This window comes from Moschus berezovskii, chromosome 1 (genome assembly GCF_049115385.1).
Source record: "Moschus berezovskii isolate FMDL1 chromosome 1, NW_MosBer_1.0, whole genome shotgun sequence".
Taxonomy (NCBI): domain Eukaryota; kingdom Metazoa; phylum Chordata; class Mammalia; order Artiodactyla; family Moschidae; genus Moschus; species Moschus berezovskii.
The window spans coordinates 81613700-81632779 of NC_142460.1; the positions used below are offsets into that span (position 1 = coordinate 81613700).

At 41.6% G+C, this 19080-nt stretch overlaps 1 protein-coding gene across 1 annotated transcript in view; it reads left to right on the top strand.

Moving 5' to 3' along the window:
- GAP43 (growth associated protein 43) overlaps window positions 1-19080 on the top strand; it is a 65274-nt gene that overhangs the window by 11215 nt on the left and 34979 nt on the right. The window contains exon 2 of the mRNA XM_088831783.1: window positions 13952-14561. Coding sequence (XP_088687909.1) covers window positions 13952-14561 — 610 coding nt within the window. The remainder of the gene's footprint in view (window positions 1-13951; window positions 14562-19080) is intronic.

The window sequence follows — 19080 nt, forward strand, 5'->3', positions numbered from 1 at the left end:
CACTAGACCATTCAGATATGACCTCAATCAAATCCCTTATGATTATACAGTGGAAGTGAGAAATAGATTTAAGGGACTAGATCTGATAGATAGAGTGCCTGATGAACTCTGGACAGAGGTTCGTGACATTGTGCAGGAGACAGGGACCAAGACCTTCCCCATGGAAAAGAAATGCAGAAGAGCGAAATGGCTGTCTGAGGAGGCCTTACAAATAGCTATGAAAAGAAGAGAAGCGAAAAGCAAAGGAGAAAAGGAAAGATACAAGCATCTGAATGCAGAGTTCCAAAGAATAGCAAGGAGAGATAAGAAAGCCTTCCTCAGTGATCAATGCAAAGAAATAGAGGAAAACAACAGAATAGGAAAAACAAGAGATCTCTTCAAGAAAATTAGAGATTCCAAGGGAACATTTCATGCAAAGATGGGCTCGATAAAGGACAGAAATGGTGTGGACCTAACAGAAGCAGAAGATATTAAGAAGAGGTGGCAAGAATACACAGAAGAACTGTACAAAAAAGATCTTCACGACCAAGATAGTCACGATAACGTGATCACTGACCTAGAGCCAGACATCTTGGAATGTGAAATCAAGTGGGCCTTAGAAAGCATCACTACAAACAAAGCTAATGGAGGTGATGGAATTCCAGTTGAGCTATTTCAAATCTTGAAAGATGATGCTGTGAAAGTGCTGCACTCAATATGCCAGCAGATTTGGAAAACTCCGCGTTGGCCACAGGACTGGAAGAGGTCAGTCTTCATTCCAATCCCAAAGAAAGGCAATGCCAAAGAATGCTCAAACTACCGCACAATTGCACTCATCTCACACACTAGTAAAGTCATGCTCAAAATTCTCCAAGCCAGGCTTCAGCAGTATGTAAACCGTGAACTCCCAGATGTTCAAGCAGGTTTTAGAAAAGGCAGAGGCACCAGAGATCAAATTGCCAACATCCACTGGATCATGGAGAAAGCAAGAGAGTTCCAGAAAAACATCTATTTCTGCTTCATTGACTATGCCAAAGCCTTTGACTGTGTGGATCACAAGAAACTGTGGAACATTCTGAAAGAGATGGGAATCCCAGACCACCTGACCTACCTCTTGAGAAACCTGTATGCAGGTCAGGAAGCAACAGTTAGAACTGGACATGGAACAACAGACTGGTTCCAAATAGGAAAAGGTGTACGTCAAGGCTGTATATTGTCACCTTGCTTATTTAACTTATATGCAGAGTACATCATGAGGAACGCTGGGCTGGAAGAAGCACAAGCTGGAATCAAGATTGCTGGGAGAAATATCAATAACCTCAGATATGCAGATGACACTACCCTTATGGCAGAAAGTGAAGAGGAACTCAAAAGCCTCTTGATGAAAGTGAAAGAGGAGAGTGAAAAGGTTGGCTTGAAGCTCAACATTCAGAAAACAAAGCTCATGGCATCTGGTCCCATCACTTCATGGGAAATAGATGGAAAAACAGTGGAAACAATGTCAGACTTTAATTTTTTGGGCTTCAAAATCACTGCAGATACTGATTGCAGCCATGAAATTAAAAGACGCTTACTCCTTGGAAGGAAAGTTATGACCAACCTAGACAGTATATTAAAAAGCAGAGACATTACTTTGCCAACCAAGGTCCGTCTAGTCAAGGCTATGGTTTTTCCCGTGGTCATGTATGGATGTGAGAGTTGGATGGTGAAGAAAGCTGATCGCCGGAGAATTGATGCTTTTGAACTGTGGTGCTGGAGAAGACTCTTGAGAGTCCCTTGGTCTGCAAGGAGATCCAACCAGTCCATTCTAGAGGAGATCAATCCTGGGTGTTCATTGGAGGGACTGATGCTAAAGCTGAAACTCGAATATTTTTGCCACCTCATGCGACGAGTTGACTCACTGGAAAAGACTCTGATGCTGGGAAAGGTTGCGGGCAGGAGGAGAAGGGGACGACAGAGAATGAGATGGCTGGATGGGATCATCGACTCTGTGGACATGAGTTTGAGTGAACTCCGGGAGTTGGTGATGAACAGGGGTCCTGGCGTGCTGTGATTCATGGGGTCGCAGAGAGTCGGACATGACTGAGCGACTGAACTGAACGAAGCAGTATGCTTGCTGTGCAAGTGCAGTTTCAAGAAAAATCACCCACTTCCCCCTTTCAAACATGTTCCTGCTCCTAATCCCTCCTATACAGAGATTCTGGAGCTATCTGTTATAAGACCTGAAATGTAGACCAATTCTGTTCATTATAAAGTACTTCAAGTAGTCTTAGTGGTTATATTAGCATTGCTACTATTCAGTGACTCTTCTTTTTTGGAGTATTTTGTATTGAATTCTTAGATTGAATTCTGTTAGGTTCCTTAAAATTCACGGAGATTGGAAACCTATGTTTAAGATTTATTTTACTATTTGTTGGGCTTTCCACCAATCTGTGTTTCAGTTGCTTCGGTTTATGAAGGGGAAAGCACACTTGCTCAGACTCAGTTCAGTTCAGTCGCTCAATTGTGTCCGACTCTTTGCAACCCCGTGAATCACAGCACGCCAGGCTTCCCTGTCCATCACCAACTCCCCTCCCAGAGTTCACTCAAACTCATGTCCATTGAGTCGGTGATGCCATCCAGCCATCTCATTCTCTGTCGTCCCCATCTCCTCCCACCCCCAATCCCTCCTAGCATCAGACTCTTTTCCAGTGAGTCAACTCATCGCATGAGGTGGCCAAAGTATTGGACCTGCAGCTTTAGCATCAGTCCTTCCAATGAACACCCAGGACTGATCTCCTTTAGAATGGACTGGTTGGATCTCCTTGCAGACCAAGGGACTCTCAAGAGTCTTCTCTAACACCACAGTTCAAAAGCATCAATTCTTCGGCGATCAGCTTTCTTCACAGTCCAACTCTCACATCCATACATGACCACGGGAAAAACCATAGCCTTGACTAGACAGACCTTTGTTGGCAAAGTAATGTCTCTGCTTTTTAATATGCTATCTAGGTTGGTCATAACTTTCCTTCCAAGGAGTAAGCGTCTTTTAATTTCCTGGCTGCAATCAGCATCTGCATTGATTTTGGAGCCCAAATGAACAGTTTTATGAAGTGGAAAGTACTTCATAACCTGAAATATATAAATTCAATTTACTGTCATTCTTTTTTAAAGCAAATAGCATCTCGGGTTCGTTTCCATCTTTTGTCAACTATGTTTCATAATGACGTGCACCCTAATGACGCATGTTAGATGTGTACTAGGTACGGTGACACTTGGAGGAGCTTCACTAACATCCAATGGGCACGCACTGGATAGAGTTGGAAGCCCCAAATCTTGATCTCCTTCTCCTTAGGACCACATGCTCCTAAGCTAACCTCCCATAAAGTTTCTGGCAGCTGCATTCACCCCTTTCACCAAGGATGAGTAAACAGAGGAGCTCTCAGAACCTACAGGGCAATTGTTTTCCTGATGTGGAGGAGCTATAGGCAGATAGTGAGACAGAGATGTGAAATAGTAGCTATATTAGATTTTTTCTGTTGTTGGATGGGGGCAGGTGTGTCAAGTAAAAGGTACATTTTGAGAATGAACACAGTTCTAGTTTAAGTGAATTTCCATCAGAAAGATGCTGGATCGTATGGTGGTTTAGACACAGGTGAAGTTAAAGAGGATTGGTGTGTGTTAGGAGAGAGGGATTGTGATTTACCCTTGACAGTATAAACAGATCTACCCCCTTCCCAAGGATAGGAAAGAACTAGATTGAGTTTTATGGCATACTTTAGATGATGTTTGTTTCTCTCTCTGAGTATAGACAGTACTATAGAGTTAAGGATCTGGACTCTCTCCTCCCTGGGTGGGCATACCAGCAGGCATGGACTCAGTCTAATGGTAATGTCGACATCACATTGAGATGAGAGTGATGACAATGAGTATAATGTGAAAATTAGCTGTCCCTTTTTGAGAATGTACAATACAACAGGGACTGTGCCAAGTACTTTATATATATTAACTCATATAATGCTCACAGCAGCCCAGTGAGATAACCTGTTACTCCTCCATCTTACATGGTGGCTCAGCTGGTAAAGAATCTGCCTGCAATTCGAGACACCTGGGTTTGACCCCTGGGTTGGGAAGAACCCCTAGAGAAAGGAATGGCTACCCACTCCAGTATTCTGGCCTGGAGCATTCTATGGACTATACAGTCCATGAGGCCGCAAAGAGTCGGACATGACTGAGTGATTTTCACTTTCACAGGTAAGGAAACAGGTTAACTTGCCCAAGATGAGGAACTGGTAATTAAGTGGCAGAGCCAAGATTTGAACCTCTGTATATCTAACTGGATAGCCTATGCTCTTACCACCAGGGAATATTGGCTTCCTACAGTCTATTTTAAAAAGCATTAAATAGGACTTCCTTGGTAGCTCAGAGGTAAAGAATCCACCTGCCAGTGCAGAAGACACAGATTTGATTCCTGGTCTGGGAAGATCCCACATGTCATGGAGCAGCTAAGCCCGTGCACCCTAACTATGGAGCCTAGAGCAGGCACTCCACAATCAGAGAAGCCACAGCAGTGAGAGGCCCGTTCACCGAAACTGGAGAGTAATCCTTGCTGTCTGCAACTAGAGAAAAGCCCATGCAGCAACAAAGACCCAGCACAGCCAAAAATAAATAAATAAAATAATTTTTTAAAAGACAGTTTTGTTTTTTTTAAAGCACTGAACAAAGACAGGGATTGAGGGCAAGCCCAGTCTTTACATGCTGGATAACTGCTTTCTGTTTCCCAATTTACCTTGATTATAAAGCAGACACAGTGATGTATTCCTTGCAGGATTTTGATGAGAACTGAATTTAAATACTAACTATATATGTGGTATGCTCACTATAAATTAAGAGGAGAGAGAGCTGTGGCTCTGGGGAGTAGTTTAACAAAACCCCAAGCATTAGTTTTCCAGAGAGAAGCAATGACACCCAGCCAGTTATCTGGGTGCTGCCCATTTACATGCTCTCTGATCACTAACACAGCATGGCATGTAGTCACTTAACAACAACCACAAATAAATATTTTGGGGGCATCAACCATGTGCCAGGCCTGTTTTACCTACCAAGGCTTTGAGGATTATACAAAACTGACAAAGCCCTGCTTCCAGAGGATTTATAGGGGACAATTCGGTTAATAATGAGATAAAAATATATGTCAGGTTCATATAAGCAAAAAGAAGGAAAAACCAGGTAAGTAGACCAACAGTGACACTATTTGGGCAAGGACATATAGCAGAGTGAATGAGGAGTGCCTCTCTCACTCATTTGTTCACTGGAAAAAATTTATCCAGTACTACTGACTTAAAATGTAGTAAATTACATTTCATAGTGAAAGAAGTTTAATTAAGAAAAGAATAAATCAGTCATCGCTAGTCAGTATAGCAGGAAGAATATGGCGATTTAATTAAATATTTATCTCATTGTGTTTTAATTTCCTGAACCAGAGACATTTTGCAGAGTCTTACCTGATAGGAAAGCAGAGCTTTTGGTCAAGTTCAATGGGTCTGGCTGGGGCTTCTCTTCCTCCCGGCTGGCTCTGGGAACCTTCTCCAGCAGCTTGGGGTGTGGTTTGCTCTTGGGAATGCTCAACTCGGTGGAATTCACCTGCGATGGTGGTACAAGGGACTGTCTGCCAGTCAGGCTTGTCTGTCTTTTCCCAGACGTATTGGCTGCCCTCTGCTCTCCTCTTTCTTCACTTGTTGGCCGAGGAAGCCTCACAGTCCCGCTCATCATCTGGTGTGTGAGTTCAGCCACTTCAGCAGCCTGCTGAGTCCCTCTATTGTGTTCCCAGCTCAGTGGCCACTGTAGGCATAGAGACTTCTCTAGAACAGGGTCTGGTATCTCCTCACCTTGTCCGCCTCTCCTTCCATCCAATATGCCACTTAAGAGGTAGTGATCACTTGTAGAGGTTGTTGTTCTTGTTGTTTAGTCGCTAAGTCATGTCTGACTCTTTTGTGACCCCATGAACTGTAATCTGCCAAGCTCCTTCTGTCCGTGTGATTTCCCAGGAAAGAATACTGGAGTGTGTTGCTGTTTCCATTTCCTTCTCCAGGGGATTTTTCTGACCCAGGGATTGAAACCAAGTTTCTTATACTGGCAGGCAAATTCTTTACCATTGAGCCACCTGGGAAGCCAAGGTAGAGAACTGCAATCAGCAGCTCTCATCAGAGTCTGCTTCTGCTGCTAAAGCATGGAGCCCCTTCCTTTCAGAGTTGACTCTCAGTTGGCATTTGCTTGAGAATCACTGACTTTGACCCTTGATTCAATTAGCTTATTTATACCTCTTTCACCATACCCAAAGAGTACTCTTTTTCTGAAAGAGTTTAGTCAAATTATTCTGTCTAGCATGGGCCCTTAGAGATTTGTTATTCAGCTGCTAAGTCGTGTCCAACTCTTTGCAACCTCAGCACACCAGGCTTCCCTGTCCTTCACTATCTCCTGGAGTTTGCTCAGACTCAAGTCCATTGAATTGGAGATGCCATCCAACTATTTCATTCTCTGTCGTCCACTTCTCCTCCTGCCCTCAATCTTTCTCAGCATCAAGGTCTTTTCCAATGAGTTGGCTCTTCACATCAGGTGGCCAAAGGATTGGAGCTTCAGCATCAGTCCTTCCAATGAGTATTCAGGGTTGATTTCTTTTAAGATTGACAGGTTTGATCTCTTTGCTGTCCAAGGGACTCTTGAGAGTCTCCTCTAGGACTGTAATTCAAAAGCATTAATTTTATAGACCAGCAGAAGTATATGCCTCGTCTTAACCCTGGCCTCTTCCCAGTGCCCATTTGAAGAAGGGGGCTTCCTTCCTTGAATATCTAAGGGACCAGTCATCTCTAGCCTACAACCTTAGGCCATGGGGCTCATTATACAGATTAAGTCTAAACAGGGAAGGCGAGAGTCTCCAACAACCTTCCCTGAATATTTTCACCTGTTTAACTTATAAAAAGGTGCAATATATATTTGAAAAATAATTTGATTGATATGATTCCAGATAATCCATGGGTAAGATGAATATGTTGGTTGTTTTTTTTTTTTTCTAGATTTGTTTCCCTTTCTAAGTGCTTTTAAAATTATTATCAATGTCATTTCTATAGTTTGTGACTTGTCTGATTCCTGCTCCTTCATTTCTGGATTCATAACTGATTCCTGCTCCTTCATAACTGGATTCTTTGTTCAACCTCACTGCAAGAAGTCCATTATTCAGTTAGGTGTTGGGCAAACATATACTTGTCTTAGCCAGATGCTTTTGAAGTCCATCACTGGGAAATGAAGCATTTTAAAAGTTGACCAAAAAAATCAATCCCAGATTAATTTGCTTATCATTGTCTTTCTGAAATGGCAGTAATTGAGTTTCAAATTTTAAATTCATCTAACAAATATTAATTGAGCATCTACTATATGCTAGATACCATTCTAGAAACTGGAGATTCAGCTGTGAACAAAAAAAGCCTTTTGTATGCTGACTTTCATCTGTTAGAAGGTGCCAATTATAGTATGCTCTTTGCTTCATCTCCATCTGTCTTTGTGGGACAAATAGAGTTATACATACACAAAATAAAAGATAACTCTTTTGAATGGAAACCTAGTGCTTCACCAGTAGTGCTTTATACTGTGTTGAATATGCCACTTCATATTCTTCAGGAAGCTGCTGGGCTGTACATGTTAAATAAATAATATATGAAAGTGAGTGAAGACCCATATCTTCATCAGTATCTGTTATCTGAAAAGTTCACATTATTATTTCAGTTTCCACTGTGGGATTATTTGGTTTTCTCATAGTCAGTCAATCAGTGAGCGTTTCTTGCCCACTTATTATGACTCTGGAACTGCACAGCTATGCTGCATGCTTCATCTGAAGAGGAAAAGAGAATCCCCTCACTACCACTGTGCCAGGATTTACAAAGTAGCTCTTTTTTTTTAAGGGAGCAGATATACTCTTAGAGTGAGTATTTCTCTCTCTCTTTTATAAAATAATTTTATTCTGTTTTTTTTTTTTATTTTTTAATGTGTTGGGACTTCGTTACTGCTCTGACTTGTCTCTGGTTATGGCAAATGGAGGATACTGTCTAGTTGCAGTGCACACACTTCTCACTGCAGTAGCTTCTCTTATTTCCTAGCACGGCCTTTGGGGTATGCAGTAGTCATGGCATGTGGGCTCAGTATTTGCACCTCCTGTGTTCTAGAGCTCAGGCTCAATAGTTGTGGTGCACAGGCTTAATTGATCTGCGGCATGTGGCATCTTCCCAAATCAAACCCTCATCTCCTGCACTGGTAGGCAGATTCTTCACCACTGAGCCACCCGGGAAGCCTGCAAAGTCAGTCTTGATGTCTCACGTTCCCCCAGAGAATTGCCCAGTTGTCATATGTCTGGGCCCCCAACTGTCTAGGAACTAAAAGAATTCTTCATTGCACTGAAGATCAGAGTTCAAAAAAATGATGGCCACTGTTGGCTGGAGCACAACAGTTTCATTGCATCTATTTACATCCTGTTCCCCATCCCCTCACACCCTTAGTAAGACTTTCAAACAGATTGAGTGTTAAGAAACCCCCATATCTGATCTATGCCTATTCATCTTTTAAATGACACCTTCTTTCCTAGAACTGCCTGAAAACCTGAAGAATTTCCTCTACAAAACTGAACAAGATTGGACCATCCTCCTTTCGCTCCTCCATAAGGGGTGATTCTCTGGATTTCTGATCTTTGACTAGATTCAGTGCAAGTACAGAAACTCCACTGGGGGTTTCTTTAATACTTGGACATGTCTCCCAAAGTATATGCTATCAACTATGCTCAAAGCCAACTAAATAGAAAAACAGAGTGAAATTTTCTTATGTGAATTTCCCCTCAATAAATTATTAACAAAAATAGAGTGAGCCATAAGTAGATATTTATTAGATTTGTACAGACCCATCCACACTTTACTCTGGTTCCAATCTCTCTGGGCCTTCAATCTGACTTCTCAGAAATATCTTTCACTCAATCAAATTGAAAATATTTTGGTTTACTAAAGATATTCTTAGAAATAAGAACTGATGCACATCAATGACTTTTAAAAGCATTTAAAATTCAATCCTGTTTCAGAGAAAATGTAAAGTATTATCACTGTAGTATTAAGACTAGCAGAAGTAGATACAGGGTCACATTTCTCTGTATTTGGAAGGCTGAAGTATTCCTGTGATAACTGCAAAAAGCTAAATGAACTGAAGTGTCCCAGTTGAATGGCTGATGTTATTTTAGTTCTGAAAATTAAGCATTTATAGATTTTTTGCCGAAAGCTCTTTTGTAACATAATAAATGTAAATGTTTGGACATCTTAGACTGATTCCTAATTTGTCCATCCTTCTCCCCCCAGAGAAAAAGGAAATTATTAACCAGAGCTTTTTATTGGGTATGAAATAGCTATTTCTTTTATCTGGCTTTCTTATCTGTGATTCTTAAATGGTGATGAAAGGTATTGCCCTTTCACCCAATGGACCTTAAAATTTGACTAGATCCCAAAAACTTAGTAGGTTTCCCTGGTGATTCAGTGGTAAAGAATCCACTGGGGGTTTGATCCCTGGGTCAAGAAGATCCCCTGGAGAAGGAAATGGTGACCCTCTCCAGGCAAGAGTCTGGGAAATCCCGAGGACAGAGGAGCCTGACAGGCTAAAGTCCATGGGGTCGCAAAAGAGTCAGACACGACTTAGCAACTAAACCAACAACAACAAAAACAGCAAGTTAGTGAAATGGTTCCCTTCATCTCCTTCAAACCAACATTCATCCAAGATTTTAGCCTTAGTTGAGAAATAAACATTTTCTATACCTTGGTTTCCTTTACGATCTCACAAATTACAGTGCTCCCAAAGAACTTTTCAGTAAAAATTCTCAGCTATAACAATGAAGATTTCTGAAAAAATTATGGTGACTCATCATGACCCTCTTCCTACATGTAAAGAACTGCATTGAGAGGCCCCCATTCATTAATTCACGGATAGCAACATCTCCATGTAAAAATGAGAGGATTTCATCAGAGCTCAGCACAAAGCTTATTTGTGGCCAAGCTGAGTTTAAAAAATAAATATTTTAATGAAACTATAAACTGACGTTTTTTAGCCATTAAATGCCAGGCTCTCCTTTTTTCCGGACCTCCTCCATCTGTAGCTGACATATTTAGACTATTGGCCTTACTAAACGGGCTTCCCAGTGGTGGTGCTAGTGGTAAAGAATCCTCCTACCAATGCAGGAGAGGCAGGAGACATTTGATCCCTGGGTTGGGAAGATCCCCTGGAGGAGGACATCGCAACTTGCTCCAGTATTCTCGCATGGAAAATTCAACGGACAGAGGAGTCTAGCAGGCTACAGTCCATGGAGCTGCAAAGAGTTGGATATGACTGAGCACACACACCCTACCATCCTTACTTTATAGATGGGTGAAAGTTCAGATGTCTCCTTGAATTCCTGGGAAATTACTGATCGCTAAATACTATGAGGTTATTTTTTTAAAGTGTATTTAAAAAAGAGTTCTGTGTGGATAGACACAGTTTCTGGCTGCTCACTAGTATGTCTGTGGTGCCCAGCATAGGCACTCAATGTTGCTAAATGAATAGATGAACCAGGATGTTGACATGACACTTTATGGATAGTCTGCTACAAGAAAGACTAAGTTATTCAAGGTCACTGATGCAATAAAACTGGACTTGGAGTTGGGTAGGAAGGGAGAGGACCTGAGTTCAAATACAAACACCACTGACTGATTCACTCATGCTATCAACTGAAGCAAAATTTCAGGGCACAGCTTTCCCCATTAGAAGCTGAAAGGGTTGTGCTAAATGTACTGAGTGATCTCTGGTTTCCTGGGCTCACATGTTCCTTGTTTGAGGCAAGCTCTTCTATTTCCAGTGGGGCAAAGTTCTGTGTGGTCTGATGCTCTGCGGCTTCCCCCACAGCCAGTCTTGGGAAACCTTCTCTCCTTGTCTCCTCTCAGCAAAATGCACTACCAATGCTATTACCTCTAGGACTGCGAAAGGAAATTTACCAGGAAATAACCTGGCCTTTGTCATATTTATGGAGTCAATTACAAGCACCAAAGAAATTACATACACTTCGGCGTTTTCTGGCTTAAGACCCAGTTTGTACTTAAAATATTTTTATTCCTGGATGCCTCTGTACAGTCATTTAAGTCTGACCGCATCTTAGGCTGGTTTTCCTTCCCCTCCTTCCTCCCCACTCCCCTCCTCTTCTTCCTTCCCCTGTTTTTCTTTTCCCTTTCGCTTCCCTCATTGTCTCTCTTTCCCTCTATCCGTACAATTTGTATTAGTTGTCTATTCCCACTTAATTCCTAAACTCCAACTCCCCTAAATCTCTAATGACATTAAGGGGCCCAGCAGTTCCTCCTGGAGAAGCTGCATGTCTGTGGGGGTACTTTGGGCACTTCTTTGGGTGTATTTACCTCCTGGGTTCCCAGCTCTTGTAGGGTTGTCTCACTTCTCTGCTAACCATGTTTGTTTGTTTTCTTTCACATTCTCTCCCTTCCTGCCCACCCCTTCCTGTCTTGTGCCCCTTCCACTCCTGGATGGTTCAGGTGAGCCTGATCCCACAATCTTCGCACCCACGTCTAGTCTGAACCTTTCTGAATAGCCATTTCAACACAGAGGTTGTGCACAGAAGCTTAAGTCCTCATCATTTGGGAAGTTAACGTGACAGACGATTTGATAAATTGAGACAGAGAAAAACAGATTGGGGATGAAGGTGAAAAGAACTTAGAGGGGCTCTTCCTTCGTCCTTATAAAGTAACCTTCTTTATATCATTCAGACACTCAGCTTCCTTGTAAAGTACCTTCTTTTTATCATTCAGACTTAACGTCCTTCTTTTTATATTTTCCAAAGTTTTAAGAGTTTATCCCTTTTCTTTTGTGTTCTTAAAGAGTAAAGGGTGGTGCAGTTTTCTTGAGTCACCAGAGGGTCCTTTATGCCCACTTGCCTACTCAAACATTTGTCTTGTTTACTTTCACAAGTACCAGTACTTGTATTAAAGAACCATTTGGCATCAAGGCCCAAGTGCAGATGTCCTATCACATAAGATGGTGCCTCATTCAGAAAATTCAAGATAGAGTAAAATAAATTAACAACATCTTGGCTACATGCTCCATTCACAACTGTTAGTTTAACAGGGTTATGCTTCCATCTCTGAGCAAAGGGCTCCTGGCAGGGACAGCTGCTCCCATGCCCCAGATTGTGCCGTGTGTGTCCCAGTAGGAATCCTCAAGAGCAGCAGGAGAGCGGGAAGGTGGTAGTGCATCAGAGCACTGAGCAGTGTGGCAGCATGGCACTGCGAGGAGGAAGCAGAGGGGGCCCCTCCAGAGTTGTCATGCACTCCTTCATTCTCTGTGTGACTACATGTGCAATTAATTGAAGAAAAAGAAAAACTTGCCTCGAGTTTTACTGGAAATTTATCCATCCTGCTTGTACTCTCAGAGGCAGTTTATTTTCAAAAATATCTTTGTACACCCATGAGCATGTTGATGGACCTAAGCGATACAGGCCCATATGCTTGTCTGAAGAATGTCAGGTCTACATCATGATGAACAGGATCTGGGTCACTGGGACAGAACTGGTATGACAGGTGGAAAACATGCCTTATGTTGGCCTGCTGTGATTTGCATCCTAAACTGGAACAAAGGCCAAGGTCAGGCCAAGGTCGAGATTGGGGCCAAGCAGAGGACTTGGTACATGATAAGCATTCTTAATGGTCTTTTGCTGCTTTGTTCACTGCTGTATTTCCCCATTGCCTAAGAGAGTATTCACAAAAGTTAACTAAACTTACTGTGATGATTATTTGGCAATATATACAAATACTGAATCACTATGTTGTACACCTGAAACTCATATAATGTTTATGTGGGAACTATACACTATACACACACTGGGACAGCATGGTGGGCAATGACACTATAGAGAATTCTGAGTACTCACCTGCCTAGGCGTTTCTTTTCATGACTATACCTTTTATTCCTCTCCTCTGATTCAATTTCCATGTGGAAAAAAGTTATTTTCTGCCTAGGTTATGCTGTAACCTGATTGAGTGGTAAAAAGTTCACATTCTAGTCTCTTGCCTTCAGTACTAGGATGGCTCTATTGATGATATATAAAATTAATTTTAAGTTTAAATTTCTTTGAGAATAAGAAATTGTGATTTAGTGAATATATGCCACTGTTTCAAAAGTGGAAGCTGTGTTTCCTACTCTTTCTGTTTAAAAAGAACTCAAGATTAATGACCATTTTCTGAATTCAAACCTTGAAGGCCTGGTATGTTCATTACTGATGCTGGACCACACACAGAGGGAGGTGGATGTTATTTTGTGACTAGCATTTTGAATTCTCACATCCTGAACAAACCTCACAGAGCCCTGGAACTCATCTGCATTTTGCACAAGACCCTCATGGGATTTCCTGTTTAAACCTTTAACATACTCTTTGCCCCAAACCTACTGGTTTCCTGACCAAGCTTGAAATCTTGAGGAAACAAATAGACTTCCACAATACTTTTTTAAATCATAAAGTTTTTCACAGAGTCTCTCACAAAAACCTGAAAAACCAACATCTTTCAGAGCTCTTTGATGAAAACCTAGAATGGGTGTGACTTGAATTTCCAAAGTACATCTACAAAAAAGGCTGATTTAAGTTTGGCCTAGGAGAGAAACTGAGTTGGGAAAAGAACGACAGATAAAATAATGCCAGTGATTCTGGAAGGCCCAAAGGACATCATTTTTTCTGTAAAATAATGTGTTCTCTCCTAAGTTCTTTACCAGGGAAAGAAAGGAGGCTTGGTTTGAATTTCCAGAGTACTGTTGATTGCTTAACTCCAAGTATGGTGCCTAGCACAAAATATGTCATTCAATAAATATGTGTTGAATACTGTGATTTGAAGGAAAAGAACATTGTTCCATCTCTCCTTTTCCCCCCACTCTTTTCTCTGAAAAGGTTGAAAAAAATGATGAGGACCAAAAGATTGAACAAGATGGCATCAAACCAGAAGATAAAGCTCATAAGGCCGCGACCAAAATTCAGGCTAGCTTCCGTGGACACATAACGAGGAAAAAGCTCAAAGGAGAGAAGAAGGGTGATGCCCCAGCCGCCGAGGCGGAGGCAAATGAGAAGGATGAAGCCGCCGTCGCCGACGGCACGGAGAAGAAGGAGGGAGAAGGCTCCACTCCCGCGGAAGCGGCCCCAGGCGCCGGCCCCAAGCCCGAGGAGAAGACCGGCAAAGCCGGCGAAACTCCTTCCGAGGAGAAGAAGGGGGAGGGCGCCCCCGATGCTGCCACAGAGCAGGCAGCCCCCCAGGCTCCTGCCCCCTCGGAGGAGAAGGCCGGCTCTGCTGAGACAGAAAGTGCCACTAAAGCTTCCACTGACAACTCGCCGTCCTCCAAGGCCGAAGATGCGCCGGCCAAGGAGGAGCCTAAACAAGCCGACGTGCCTGCTGCTGTCACTGCTGCTGCCGCCACCACCCCTGCTGCAGAGGATGCTGCTGCCATGGCAACAGCCCAGCCTCCAACGGAGACTGCGGAGAGCAGCCAAGCCGAGGAGAAGATAGGTGAGCGACCTCCAGGGTCAGACGCCAAGGGCGGGGCGGGGCGGGGGTGGGAGGGCTGGCGGCCGATTCGGAAAGCCAGGCCACCTGTGCCTTCAAGGGAGAAGGGGAAATTCTAGAAGACGTTTTCAGGAAATCAAGGGAAGCTGCGCTGAATTCCCCAAAGTGACAGGAGCTAACTCTGGCCACTTACATTCCCAAGTATCTCCAAGCCTGATCAAGAACTCAGGCAGGTCTGTGTAGCAGCCGGTACTAGACAGTCTGGCAATTGCCCTGTTAATTGAACTGCCATAAAGAGTAAAGCTAGGTAATCCTGGTTGGGGGGGAAAACACACAACAGCATTCTGTGTGTAGGATAGACTTCATTTAAGAAGTTATTACTGAGAATACACATATTTTATGGATGGGGATTAACTAACGTGATTATCTGGCTCTAGGAAGTGCCTGGTATAAATGCAGCCAACTCCCTAGATGATGTAGTTTGTGAATTGCCGGCAGCAAAAACATAATCTCAGACCACCTTTCCCTGTCCCACAATATGTTTCTGGGCATTCTCCCCACCATCAATTGGTGAATAGTGTACATATGTGTATGTACTCTCAGAGAATGTTAATTGTAACATTAATCTGGGTCAAATTAATTAGGAAAATAAGTCTGTTGATCTTGCCAAAAACAAAGGAAAACTCCCAAATATAGAACATGTTGTGAAGTCAAACATAAATTATCATTTTATTATTGAAGATACTACCTTCTACCATATGCATACATGGTTGAGGGTTGACTCTGCTTATAAAAAGGTACTAGGTTCTCTTTGGTTTGAAGCTCTAATTTGGAGTTTTTTCACTATAATTGCCCAAAGAGCCTGTGCAGTATTGGAATAGGGCTTTCCCAGTGCAAGATAAATTTAACGGAACTTCACCCCTCAACATGACCTGCCCCTCACCCCAGCACATCCACAGTGGTGAAGGAGGTCACCAGTTTCCAAAGTCTTTCTCTGGCCTGGTATGACACATAAATATCGTTTGGCCCCAGATCTTAAAGATAAACTTACTTCTGTGCCTGTTGAAAAAGTTGGGTTTACTCTTTTAAGATTTAGTGATTTAATGCATGTTGTGTCTAAGAACCCAGATTTGGACTGGACCACACTGTATCCTTGGGAAAAGACCTAGTCCACGAGGATGCTCTGGGAAATGTCTTGCCATCTGACCGTTAGACTGAGAAAGTAATTATTGGACAATTGCCATGATATCCACTTCTCCACATTAGATACTACAGGATGGCACAAGATTATTCTAGATATTTTCACGTCTATGTCTTTCATCTTACTCCCTAAATTCTGTGAGTAAGAAGCCAGAGTGTATTAACCATTATTGTTATTAGCATTCTCTAACTTCAGATAAAGTGCACATCTCTTTCTACCAGTGGCTCATTTTAAATCTTTATTCTAACTACATACCTGCCCCAGGGGCCACATCTTGAGGTTAAGAAGATGGGAATATTTCCCTGGAAAAGGTAAGGCGTGTGATAATGATGGTTTTGGTTTTAATTTATTTCAACAAGACAAACCTTCTTAACTATTCTTCTTGAAGTGTAAGTTCTAGCCTAAGACATGATGGCTGGAAGTCACGTTGCTTATGATAGACTATCTATTAGGTAATTTTCGTACATTTTAGAAATTTATCATGATTTAAATATAGAAAATATTTGACATTGCTCAGATCATATTTTTAAATTGGGTTTTCTGAAGTTGTGAGTAAAGACAGAAGCATATAATGTGATGAGGTAAATGATTTGGATTAATAGAAAGGAGAATTGCTTGAATCAATGAAAAATCTAAAAATAATATATTTTAAAGGAAGTTCAGTTTTATTATTTTTCAAGTTAGAATAATTCCAATGAATTAATAAAATATTTTAAATAGTTACATGGTCAATACATGTCAAGTGATGAATGAAAACTGGACAGCACCAATTCATAACTGGACAATTCAATTCATAATCATTTGTTTATAGTCTTCCTACACCCTTTCTTATGCCATTCACTTATTTTATTAAAAGTGTATCTGGTCAGTGAAAGCAAGTAGGAATCATGCACTGTCCTAAATTTTACAATTTCTGGCTGAAAAATGTCTCAGTTAGTCTGAGTTTCGTATGTACACTGAAAGGTAATTCGTCAGTATAGATGAACTTCAATTTGAAGCTAGTCACAAATGGCAATTTATTTTACATTGTTTCTGAGCTTACGTAGGTATTGTCATCTTGGTTAGATCTTCAAATGCTGCCTGTAGTTTCTTCCTGGACTGATGTATCTATTAGCCTTGCCTGCTATAGGTGACAAGCACAGATTACCCCGATATAGCAAGTCTCAGGGAGTTGTAGAAACTAGAGGTGACAAGCAGATCCATCACAGCACATCAAGCCCAGATTCCCATGGGCCCTGCACCACATTCTCCTCTGTGTCTTATTGGGTTTCATTCTAATCCAGGATAAAAGAACAATATTCCCAATTGACCTCTACCGTCTGGGAATGGATGGCTACCCTGGGCTGCTTTAGGATTCTGTGACTGCCTGAAAGGGTGGAGAGATCAATCTGAGAAGGTTGAGTGGGGTTGGGGGCAGAACAAGCCACAAGAGAGAGTCAAGATAAAAATTGCTGTCAGTGAAGGGGTCAAAATTTTGGATCAGTTTGATCACTACTTTAGTACAAATGGAAATTCTTTCTAAATTATAACTGTTTGGTTTGTTTTACTACCTTTATATTAGTGAGTTTATAACAGATGGATCTCATTTGCAGTAGGACTTTCAGAATTTTTTTTAATCCTCCAGCCATATCTTCCTATCTCTGCTTTGCCACTTTGCCTGCACATCCTCTGTATATCTAAGGCAAAAAATTTTCTGTGCATTTCTAATGATGATTCCTTTATAGGAGGAGGAGTGTTTATGTTATCTTTATGGCACTGTCCCCCTTCAGCCATGAGGAGAGAACCTTCAAGCCTCTTTTAATGACAATGTCTCTGGCGTCTCTTCGCTGGATAGAATCACTGTGCTTAGTGATTCTCAGGGAGAGAATTGTCTGCTGTGTCTCTTCTTCTCCATGATAACCTGCTGACTTTCCCTGACAAAAGACGCCAACATTTCTTCTCTGACTATTCTAAGTAATGTCGTACTACTAAGGGAACACATCCAGGAAGCTGGAAATTGAGATGTTGCCTGAGTAACCACCACAGGGCACTTGACTGTGGGAAGTAGGATGTATTACTCTAGGTTATGCTACATTTTCTGTATGTTGAGTTTGGCTGCATTCTATTGTCATGGTCTCTTTACCTTTCTAATTGGGGTCATCAATAATGATCTAGGAAAGAGAGGAGTTCTATTTATCATCCCTCTGAATAGAAATTCAGTGTCTTCCTACCTCTCTTCTTCCTTTTTCTGCCTCCTTCTTCCTTCCTTCCCTCCCTCTTTTCCTCTCTCTTTTTGTCCTTTCCTTTTTGCCTTTCATTTATATTAACTTTCTACCATGCCCAGCATCAGGCTCACAAAGATGACCTATGGTTGCTGATCTTAAGGAGTTCTCATTCAGTAATGGAATGGGATGAAATTCAAGCAGTAATGTTGAAAACCATCACAGTAATAATCTCAACTCATTTGAAGTCTGCTAAAATATGTGGAGTACCTTTATATGCCAGTGCACTGTGGGACAAAATATGGATGAGACAGCAGTGCATGCAGTTGGGCTACATGCTAAAAGGGTTTTTAGTAATATGTGTCTCTATAACCAAATTATTAGAAAAAGAATAGCTACAAATTTTATAGTTTCGGAAATTATAATTATGTGTAAAAAAAATGAAATACCCAACCCGTTTCTAGAATTGGAGAAATTTTTTACATTCCCCATAACAAAATGTTCTAAGGCTCAAGGTATCCATCCATAATAGTCTTAGCTCCCCAAAGGATAGACCCACTTCCACAGCACTGTGTTACATGTGAAATTTCCCAGGGATATTTACACTTACTTGGCAGGGTGCCTCAGAAGCAGTTTTGATTTGGTATGTGGTTTCAACCACTTCCTAAATTTACACACAACTCATAAAGAGTCAAAATTTGGGTTGTGAAAGTCCATAAATGCTATCTATAAAACATGGGCACCCTGTCAGCTACTCAGTGACATGCTGCTTAAATACTGTTGATTATTAAGCTTTCATGGCACACTTTTATATTGCTAGAGTAATCATTTTTATTGGCTTTTCTTGACAACAATCCAGTGACATTTGATAATGTTTTTCTTTCTGCTTTTACATTCTGAAAATAGGAGCAAAATAAATGGATATATTGCCCATAGACACAGTGACAAGGATCGAATTGATAGACCCCCTAATCCTAACCTTAGCCTTGCAGTTCTTTACCTCTGTTTTATATATTATCTCAGTCCCTGCATTTTCTCATTATCTTAGCAGTTGTGACAATTTCTGATTATCGTCAAGAAATACCAACCAGGTCCTTGGACATTTCTGTGTCCTGCACTC